The 11,282-nt window shown below is 42.7% G+C and overlaps 1 protein-coding gene across 1 annotated transcript in view; it reads left to right on the top strand.

The window, feature by feature from the left end:
• The first annotated feature begins 8,563 nt into the window (after window positions 1–8,563).
• The window catches only part of USP3 (ubiquitin specific peptidase 3), a 122,326-nt gene continuing 119,607 nt past the window's right edge, over window positions 8,564–11,282 (top strand). Inside the window, exon 1 of the mRNA XM_029575775.1 lies at window positions 8,564–8,795. Within this exon, the coding sequence (XP_029431635.1) occupies window positions 8,705–8,795 (91 nt within the window). The 5' untranslated portion in view covers window positions 8,564–8,704. The remainder of the gene's footprint in view (window positions 8,796–11,282) is intronic.

Genomic DNA, 11,282 nt, shown 5'->3' with positions numbered 1-11,282 from the left:
TAATACTAATTTTTTGATAATTTTATTATAAAATTTACAAAGTATCATTTAAAAAAATGCTTTTTGAAGTGTTCCATTCTATGCACACTGTGTATACCTTTATTCTTGCCAAACTTTTTTTCTTTCTTGTGTAGGTTGTATATTGTATATTCTTCCATGGACTATGTAATGCCCAAAGTTGACCCCTTGGTTTACACAGAGAGGACCCTGAGGAGTGGGGAGTAGGGTGATTTACTGGGCAAATTGGCTGACTGATAATTGCCCTCTTCTATCTTAAAACACATGCAGGTTTCCACAACACACTTTTAGCCAGTGGTGTTCCTGAGGGGGTGGAATAGGAAGACAACACATGCAGATTTGATTTTCAAACCTATGTGCACTGCTTTCCAGCATATTTTTACCTGCAGAAAAAGCAAGTGCAAAGTCCATGGGTACCTTGTACCTGTAGGCAATTTTCAAAGGAAAACTAACTGGGTACCTTCCCTTTGAAAATTAGCTCAAGATGTGCAGGTACAAAGTAACTGCTGACTCTGCCGGTTTCTGGAGCTTGAGGACTGTCTAAGAATATACCCCCCTCCCAAAAGAAAAACCAGAAATAAGCTTTTCTGAAGCAAAATGTCAGGGGGAAAATGCGATTAAATCATGAAACTCAGATACAGGCAGAATAATATTTTGGTTTTGTTCCTTTGAGATTCCCAATCATTCTAGAAGAAAGAGAATAGGTCTGAAGAAGTGTTTTAACAACATTATTTTTTTTTAAAGGGAGTTTTGTTATATTCCATGAGGTTCCTGGTAGCGGAGAGTATGATGTATGGAGCAGAAACAGCTGCAAAGAACTATGGGATACTGATCATTAAACAAGAGGGTTCAGCAGTTTATAGAATGTACAAGGGACTGTTTCTGATGAAAATGTGGCAGCCTCGCCAGTATTGCCATCATCAGCATCAACTGCCCCTCCAATTTTAGCAGAGGGGACAGAGACTACTTCTGATAACTTGGCTGTTGCTGAGAAGGAATGGGAACATGTAGAACACTCACTTTCCCTTTCACTGCACACCCCCCCCCCCCCCCCAATGGAAACATCTACACCTCCTGATCCAATCCCTGTTCTCTCCCACCTTGATAAGAACATAAGACTTGTCATTCTATCAAGGATCTATCAAGCCCAGTATCCTGTTTCCAACAGTGGCCAATCCAAGTCACAAGTACCTGGCAGGATCCCAAGGGGTAAATAGATTCCAAGCTGCTTATCCCAAGAATCAGCAGTGGATATCTGTAACTACAGCTTATTAATGGTTTATGAACTTTTCCAAACAGATCTTAAATGCAGCTACACTAATAGCTTTCACCACATCCTCTGGCAATGAATTCCAGAGCTTAATTATACTTTAAGTAAAAAAAATATTTTATTAGTTTTAAATGTATTATCTAGTAATTTCATTGTGTATCTCCTATTCTTTGTACTTCTTGAAAGAGTAAACTGATTAACATTTACTCATTCCATTCCACTCATTTTATAAACCTGTATCATATCCCCCCTCCTCCTCAGCTGTCTCTTCTCCAAGCTGAAGAGTCCTAACCTCTTTAGCCTTTCCTCATAGGGGAATCATTCTATCCTGTTTATCATTTTGGTTGCCCTTCCAGTACCTTTTCTAATTCTGCTATATTGTTTTTGAGATATGGTGACCAGACTGCACATAATACTTAAGATGGGGTTGCATCATAAAGTCATTATGATATTTTCTATTTTATTCTTCATTCCTTTCCTAATAATCTCTAGCATTCTATTTGCTTTCTCGGCTGCTGCTACACACAGAGCAGAAGATTTGAACGCATTATCAAATATGATGCCTAGATCCTTTTCCTGAATGGCGACTCCTAATGTGGAACCTTGCATTGTGTAGCTATAATTTGGGTTACTCGTCCCTAAATGCATCACTTTGCACTTTTCCACATTAAATTTATTTTGCCATTTGCATGCCTAGTCTCCCAACTTTGCAAGGTTCTCTTGCAATTTCTCACAATCCTCTTCAGATTTAACAAGTTTGAATAATTTTATGTCATTGGTAAATTTGATCATCTCACTTGTTGTTCCCATTTCCAGGTAATTTATAAATATATTAAAAAGCAATGGTCCCAGAACAGATCCCTGGGGCATTTCACTATTCACTTTCTCCATTGGGAAAATTTACCATTTAGCCCTACACTCTATTTTCTATCTTTCAACCAGTTGGCAATCCACAATAGGGCACTAAACCCTATCCCATGACATTTTAATTTCCTAATAAGTCTCTCACGAGGGATTTTGTCAAAAGCTTTCTGGAAATCCAGATACACTATATCAACTGGCTCATCTATATCCACATGTTTATTAATGCCCTCAAACAAATGTAATAACTTGATGAGGCAAATCCATGTTGGCTTTGTCCCATTAAACTATGCCTATCTATATGCTCAGCAATTTTGTTCTTTATGATAGTTTCTACCATTTTGCCTGGCACGGATGTCAGACTCTCTGGTCTGTCATTTCTTGGATCACCCCTTGATCTCTTTTTAAAAATTGGTGCTACATTGGCAACCCTCCAGTCTTCAGGTACCATAGATGATGTTAATGATAGTTTACAAATTTCCAATAGCAGGTCCACAATTTAATTTCTCAGTTCTTACAGCACTCTGGATTGTATATTATCTGATCCAGGTGAATTTCTACTCTAGTTTGTCAATTTGCCCTAGTACATCTTCAACGTTCACTGAGATTTGTTTAATTTTCTCTGCATGATCACCTTTGAATATCATTTCTAGCATGGGTATCTCTCACATCTTCCTCAGTGAATACCGAAGCAAATAATTTATTCAGTCTTTCTGCTATGGCTTTGTCATTCCTAAGTGCCCCTTTTATCTCTTGATCATTTATTTTATTTATTTATTTATTGTTTTTGTTATACCGAGTTTCATGATAGGCATCACATCAACCCGGTTTACAAATAACAAGGAGTGTAAAGCATAACGTAACGTAAAAAACAATATTTTCAATAAGAACCTTGAACTTTAAATCATCTAATAGTCCAACTGATTTGCAGGCTTTTTACCTCAAATGTACCTGGAAAAGGTTTTATTATGAGTTTTTGCTTCCACGGCAAACTTATTTTCAAATTCTTTCAATGCTTGCATCGAGCTTGCCAGTGCTTATGCTGTTTCCTGTTTACTTCATTTGAATCCCTTTTCCGTTTCTTGAAAGATGTTATTTTAGCTATTATAGCCTCTCTCACCTCGCCTTTTAACCATGCCAGTAGTCATTTAGCCCTCTTTCTATCTTTTCTGAAGTGTGGAATACATCTGGTCTGGGTTTCCAAGATTGTATTTTTAAACAACGTCCATGCCCAATCTAAACTCTTAACCCTAGCAGTGGCTCCTTTCAGTTTTTTCCTAACCATTTTCCTCATTTTATCAGTCGCCTTTTTGAATGTTACATGCTGTCACAGTAGATTTCTTTAGTGCCCTCCTCCTTGATATTTAAAGTCCCAGATCCTGGCCCTTATTCGTCATGGGAGCCTGGATCTTCTGAATCTGATTCCCTGTCCCATAAGGGGCCAGAATCCTCCTCCTGACTTTGGAAGCAGGTTTAACTTCCTCTGGGGAACTTTCCATGTTGCCCTCATGACTCATAGGGATGGAGAATCATCCTCCTGGGGGGTGGGACTACTATGACAACCTCTTGCTCCTCTCTGCAACCACCAGTCAGCTTGCAGGTCTCTGAGCCTTGGGCAGTTGAGGAGGAGAAGGGAGTACAGATGGCTATAATTGTGTCCTTCTGATACTTTTTTTTAAGGAATTTTTTTTCTGCACATAAAACCAGTGAAACAATATGTCCTCAGAATGTTTCATAAGATAGTGAATTTAAACTTATCTTCTTCATTCTCCGGGAGGAAAGCCATAGCTACCATGTACTCTGTAATTATGTGCACTTTATTTTGCACCACGAAAGAACACAATTATAGCAATCTGACCGGATTATAATTTCAGTACATTGATGGGAAAGCTTGAATGCAGCCCTAGTACTGTATGATGGTCACTTTATAATTAATAACACATTGCTATTGTGGGCTTCATTCTCAGAATACTTTTTTTTTTAATTTAACATTTTCTATACCGACCTTCATGACAAGATTCATATCAAACCGGTTTACATGGAACTTAGGGACTAACAAAATAAACCATATAACAGGAAGGCCGAAGCACAGTTACATATAACAGGGAGATTGAACTTGGGGGCTAGAGTAGCAAGGAAGTAAAAGGAAAGCAAAAACTAGAGTTTGAACACATATTTATATATACTGGGGCTGGACCGGGAGTCTAGCCAATTGGGTTTAGTCTGATTGAGAAGTGTGTTGATATCTTAGAACTTAAGGAAAGGCTTGGCGGAAAAGCCAAGTCTTAAGTTTTTTTTCGGAAGGTTAGATAGAAGACAGGGTTCCAATCTTAGGTCAGTCGGCAAATTGTTCCAGATGACGGGGCCCGCTGTGGAGAGTGCGCGTTCTTTGGTGGAGGTTAGTCGCGTGGATTTAGTTGGAGGGACTTGAAGGGTTCCTTTATATGCTTCTCCGATGGGTCTTGCGGATGAGTAAAGTTTGAATGGGATCTGAAGGTCTAGAGGTAGTTGATTGTGGATGGATTTGTGGATTATGGTGAGTGCCTTGTGCAAGATTCTGTATTTTATTGGCAGCCAGGGCAGGTTTTGGAGTATGAGGGTGATGTGAGCTCCCCGGTTAGGGTTGGTTAAGATTCTAGCTGCTGCGTTCTGGAGCATCTGTAGCGGTTTGGTGGCGGAGATAGGGAGCCCTAAGAGGAGAGTGTTGCAATAGTCAGTTTTAGAGAACAGAGTTGACTGGAGAACAGTTCTGAAGTCCTGGAAATGAAGAAGGGGTTTGAGTCTTTTCAGAACCTGAAGCTTATAGAAACAGTCCTTGGTGATATTGTTGATTGATTTCTTTAAGTTCAGATGTTTATCGAGGATTACTCCTAAGTCTCTTACTTGAGTGGTCTGGAGGTTAGGGACTGTCTGAATGGTGCTGTCCGAATGGTTGGGGGAGATAAGAAGGATTTCTGTTTTGGCTGCATTGAGAACCAGGTTCAGGCTGGTGAGTAGGTGGTTAATGGAATTAAGGCAATTCTCCCAGTAGGTAAGCGTTTTTGGAAGGGATTCTTTTATAGGGATCAAGATCTGAACATCGTCTGCATAGAGGTAGTGTGTTAAGTTTAGGTTTGTGAGCAGCTGACAGAGGGGCAGTAAGTAGATATTGAAGAGGGTAGGGGATAGAGAAGAGCCTTGGGGGACGCCTAGTGTTGATTTGAAATTAGGGGATTCTTTGTTATTGATTCTAATCTTAAAGCTTCTGTTGTTGAGGAAGGAGTTGAACCATCTGAGAGCGTATCCAGATAATCCGATGTCTGAGAGGCGATTTAGAAGGATGGTGTGGTTCAAGGTGTGGAAAGCTGCAGAGATGTTTAAGAGGACAAGCAGGAATGAGAGCCCTTTGTCTAGGCCCAAGAGGATGTGGTCTGATAGGGAGATGAGGAAGGTTTCTGGATGATTTCTGGATGATTTACGGAAACCGTACTGGGAAGGGTATAGGATTTTGTGTTCCTCCAGGTAGTCTGAGAGCTGGGTGTTCACCACTTTCTCTGCAAGTTTCACTAGAAAAGGGAGGTTGGATATGGGTCGGAAGTTGGAGAGTTCTTGTGTGTCCAGGTTGGGTTTCTTCAGGAGGGGTTTAAGGGATGCCGTTTTTAGCTCATCCGGGTAGATTCCTTAGGCTAGGAAGCAGTTTATGATGTCAGCCAAAGATCTGGAGATAGCGCCCGGAATGAGAAGCAGAAGTTTAGTTGGGATGTGGTCAGTCAGATGGCTGGATGGTTTCAACGTCTTGAGGGTGGATTCAATCTCCAGAGGGATAGTGGGCTCGAAGGAGTCAAGAGTGGCTCCAGGATAAAAAGTAGAGTTGGAGTTTAGGGCTGGGGGGATTGAGTTGGTAGGGAGAAGCGCAAGTGTGTTAGCAATTTTATCCTGAAAGAAGAGAGTGCTAGCTCATTTGCTTTGGATTGAGCCTGGTCATCTGGGATGGTGGGGGGAGAGGGTTTAGTGAGTTGGGATACATAGGAAAACAGGGCCCTGGCATCAAATTGAATATCATGAATTCTGCTGGCATAATAGTCTTTTTTTGCCTGTAAGAGAGAGATCTTATAAATATGCATGGTGCATTTATAATCGGATAGTGTTAGAGAAGCTGGCAGAGCTGGAAAGGTACTGCAAGGCCTGGAAAGATTGTTGGATAAATGCTGGCCGAGGCTGGAAGAAAAGATGGGAGCTGGAGAATGCTGGGTAAGAGCTCGGAAGAAGTATTGTAGGGGGAGAGGTAGTAGGCGATGGGGTTTCTGTCCTGGGGGCTCACAGAGGGGGCTCACAAAGGGGTACACTAAGGGGCAGGCCCCTTAGGTCACGCTCCTTCGGACGCGTGACGCCGGTGGGAGGCGCAGCAATTTAAAGGCCTTTTTGTCGCGCTCTGATAGGCCTAGAGCCTCTCAGGGGGCGCGGCTGACTCACCGCGTGTGCTCTGCAGTTTCCCCTTCCTTCTGTTTTCTGTTTATTTCTTTTTTCTTTAGTTTTGCTGCTGTTCCGGTTGCCTCCTCTGCACGGCGAGCGGGCTCTAGCCCCGATCGGGCCTCGAGAGCCCCGTCAAAGGAGGAGATGTGAGGCGGTCGATGCCGGGAGAGGGAGGACGAGAAGAGAAACGCCGGTTGGAGGCTCAGCGATTTAAAGGCCTTTTTGTCGCGCTCTGATAGGCCTAGAGCCTCTCAGGGGCGCAGCTGACTCACCGCGTGTGCTCTGCGGTTTCCCCTTCCTTCTGTTTTCTTTTTGTTTATACTTGTTTGATCAGTGAGATTTCACTTATAGATTGCACTTGTCATTCTTTCACTGTTTGGGTTCGTGATTAAATTGTATTGAAGAAGTGGAGTGTGGCAATCCAAAGGAGTTATATGTGAAGGGGGTGAAGCAATGTGCCAAGGTATTGGCTAAGGCCAGAGGAATGCTGGGCTGCATTGAAAGAGGCATAATTAGCAAGAAAAAAAAAAAAGAGGTGATAATGCCACTACAGAGATCCTGGGAGAGGCCTCACTTAGAATACCATGGTCAGTTCTGGAGACCTCATCTAAAAAAGGATAAGAACAGAATGAAAGTGTGCAGAGAAAGCTGATCAAAAGGATGCAGGGTCTGTACAGAAAGCCATATGAGACAGAAAGACCTTATGATACAGACCTTCAAATACCTGGAAGAAATTAATGATGCACAAAAATCAAATCTTTTCAGATGGAAAGGAAGTTGTAACACTAGGGGTTATGATATGAAACTCCAAGGGGGAAGACCCAGGAATAATGTCAGGAAATACTTTTTCACAGAAAGGATAGTGGATGCATGGAATGCCCTCCCAGAAGAAGTGGTGAAGACAGGAACGATAATGGAATTTAAAAGGGCAAGTGATAAAAAGAAGATCCCTACTGACTACAAAATGAAATAAAATGGGATAATTTTTCTATTACACCTGAAATTTACATTTCTGCTTGGGGATAACCTGCATAGGACGGCAGTTACTACTACCATTAACAGAAGGTTTAGGGTAATCTGCATCGGGAGGCAGTTACTATTATCCTAAAAAACTTGCTGGGATGGATCATTTTGGTCTTTATCTACCATCATTTACAATATTACTATGACTTCCTTTCCACTGAAAATGTTTGGTTTTTTTAATAATGTATATCCTTGATGTAAAATGTTTCTATTATGTATCTTCCTTATCTGCCCTCCCCTTACAGGATATACATATTTATGTCCTTACAATTTGCTTTTATATTTACAATATTTATAATAATATTGTTTACTTATATTTTGCCTTTCATGACATTTCCAACCAGATTACATTCAGCTACAGTAGGTATTCCCTGTCCAAAAAGGGTTTACAATCTAAGGGTCTGATTGATTAGATTTTCCCCCTAACTTTTTCGTGCCAAAATTTGTACCTGAAGCAACGGTGAGTGAAGTGACTTGTACAAAGTCACAAGGAGTATCAGCAGGATTCAGCGTCTGCAGTGCTTAGGTAGCCATTTTTAGATTGTCTCTAGAAGAGTTGGCTCCCACGGCCATTCACTTTTCCAATATATCCACAATGAAGTTTGACAGGCCAGAATAAGCTTGTTCCATTAACCTGGGGGTAAGGTAGAAGCCCAGATTCATTGGGGGGGGGGGGGGGGAAAGCCTCAAAATGTTTAAATGAAGATTAGATTTCACTTCCGAAGGCTCACGTGCACAGACTCCGAGCAGAGACCTCGTCAGGGAGCGCGTGCTCTTCCAGCGCACAGGCTGACACTCCTCTTGACAACGCGCAGGCCGCTGCACGTACGCGCGCCTTTCCGCGTCGTCGTTGCTGGGGCGTGGTAGTGACGCAGGCCACCCGCGCACTGGCTAACAGCGGCAAATGCCGGAACGCGGAATATGAGGCTGTCCCGAACGGGAAGGGAACGGAGAGGCCTCGGCAGCCGCTAAAGCCTGGAGTCCAGCTTGCCTTGGCTGGCTTATTTTTTTATTTTTTTTTTTTTAAGAAATGGCCGTGGTGGTACGCAGCTGCGGCTGCTGAGCCCGAGTCCAGGTACCATGGAGTGCCCGCACCTCGGCTCCAGCGTCTCTATCCTGCCCGACTCCTACAGTTTCCCCCACGGTGCCCCTTCTTCGTGGTGCTGCAGCGGTGAGTGCGCTTTTTCCTCTCCCTTTTTTTTTTTTTTTCCTTTCTCGCGCCGTCCGGCATGCGCGGCTCAGGAAAGCCGCCGGCTGCGTAGGGCCTAGCTACGGTCCGCACGCTGCTACCGAGAGTCATCTCCCCCGGCTGAATGGGCTTTGTTCTTGCTTCTTGGCTTCTTACAAAACTTCTCAGCGCATTTTTCTCTTCTTCTGACTCTACAGACAGGATAAGATGCACTCTTCCTGTAACCGGAGTTTCACTTTTCTTTGTGGCAAATGCGGCTTGGTTTGCACTTCATTGTAGATGTGTATATTAGAGGTGCTTGGAAAGTACAATGAAGTAGTCCTGCAACCAACTGAAGTTAAGGTGATGGTGTGTACGAGAGTCCCAGACCACAAAAGTCAATCTCTTAGAAAAGAAAGGAACAATATGTGTTTGTTTCTAGCTCTGGCAAGCAAACTGATTGGGGCTCAGTGGTGTTTTTGCAGTTTATAGATCTTTACTACTGCAGCAGGATTGTAAACAAATGTCAGCCATTGCTGTGTGGCACGTGGTAACTTTAAAACTTTCACATTTTCAAGGGAAAGTGTTTCTATATTTGGCAGATTCTGTTTTTTATGGTTTGTTTTTTTTTTAAATAGATTCAGGGTGTTCTAGTTGTTTCTATTTCTTAGTGAATATTTTAATATTAATATATATATTTGGAGATTTTCAGACTTATTTTACCAATACTGCTGGTGTAAACTAAATATAAGAAGTTGATTGACTTTTAAATAAAACTCAAACTTTCATGTGCATTTTTTTTTTTCAAACTATGGGACCGATGCAATTCACTGTGCTCAGCCGCACTGTTTAACCCACAGTTGGACTTGGGTTGTGTAGGCATTACCTAATCCCTTTATGCAATAAGGGGATTAGTGCCTCCACAAAGCATCCAATGCATGGTGAAACTAATAGTGCTCATCATATGCAAATGCATGTTGATTAGACTATTACTTAATCACCCAAAATACAAAAAGCAAATGTGCGTCTAAAACGCACAGTTTTGTGCTCAGAAATTATTACCTGCATAGAGTGGTGTTAATTTAAGTACTCCCACAAGTTGTACTGAAAAGCAGAAAATAATGCTTCTCTGTACATCAGTTAACAAGCATCCATTTCCCGAACCCGTGGCTGTTTCCTGATTAGGAAAAGGGATGATGATAAATTCACGTCTGTTTTTCAAACTGGTGGATGGCTGTTGACAGCCAACCACTCGCGGGCTTCCGCTGTCAAGGAGGCACTATGGGCGCACAAGCATCCCTAGCGCCTCTTTGACAATGCAACCCCTAATTTAAATAGTGCATGGCACCCCCAGGCAAGGTGCCTGGGGGTGCACTAGGAAAATGGGCGCTAAATACACAGCACCTGCTTTCAGCGTTTTTTTTGTTTTTTGGTTTTTTTTTGCATTGGCCCCTATGTGTTAAATATACTAATTCAGACATTCTCAAATCTGTCCTGGTGACCTCTCAGCCATTTTGGCTTCCAAGATATCTATGATGAATATGCATGAGAGAAATTTTCATATACTGGCTCTCTGGTTTATGTAGATTTATCTCATACATTTTTAATGGTGGATATCCTGAAAACCTGAATTGTGGGGTCACCAGACCAGGACTGAGAAGTCCTGTAGAAAACTTTGATTCTGCACATTGAAAGCTTCAGAAAGTGCATAGTATAAGCAAAATCTGTTTTTTGAAAGCTTTGTCTCAAGTAAAGGCAAGAGAGCCACAAAAGACAAAGTGGAATTAATAATATTTGGGGGAAAAAATCATATTTCCTTTGGAGTAGATTTTTAAAAGGGTTACGCGCATAAGTTATGCGCGTAACCCTTTAAAACCCCCCTGCGTGCGCCGAGCCTATTTTGCATAGGCTCAGCAGCATGCGCAAGCCCCGGGATGGCGTGTCGGGGGGTGTGGTGCCTGCCCGGGGGCATGGCCGAGGCCTCCGAAACGGATCCCGGGCCAGGGAATCATGCGCCAACAGCCCGCTGGCGCATGCGAGTTACGCCTGCTTCTGGCAGGCGTAACTTTTAAAACACAGGTGGGGAGGGTTTAGATAGGGAGGGGAAGGTGCGGGGGGGGTGGGGGGTGGAAGGAAAGCTCCTTCCGAGGCCGCTCCGATTTCAGAGCGGCCTCAGAGGGAACGGGCAGCGCGCGCAAGTTGCACAAATGTGCACCCCCTTGCACGTGCCGACCCCGGATTTTATAAGATACGCACGGTTACGCGTGTATTTTATAAAATCCGGCGTACTTTTGTTTGCGCCTGGTACGCGAACAAAAGTACGCGCGGGCGCATTTTTAGAAAATCTCCCCCAAAGTTTTCAGAAACAGCTATACCCCCAGAAGACAAATATTATTACTAAACTTGCCAGTGTAACTGATTTTTCTGCTAGAGCTAAAGTTACTGGTTACAAATGTAGTGCTGTAACCCTAGTGAGCTATCACCTTTTCC

The sequence above is a fragment of the Rhinatrema bivittatum genome, chromosome 13 (genome assembly GCF_901001135.1).
Source record: "Rhinatrema bivittatum chromosome 13, aRhiBiv1.1, whole genome shotgun sequence".
Classification (NCBI taxonomy): Eukaryota; Metazoa; Chordata; class Amphibia; order Gymnophiona; family Rhinatrematidae; genus Rhinatrema; species Rhinatrema bivittatum.
Note: the sequence above shows the minus strand (reverse complement) of the source record. Positions and strands in the feature narration are given on the sequence as shown.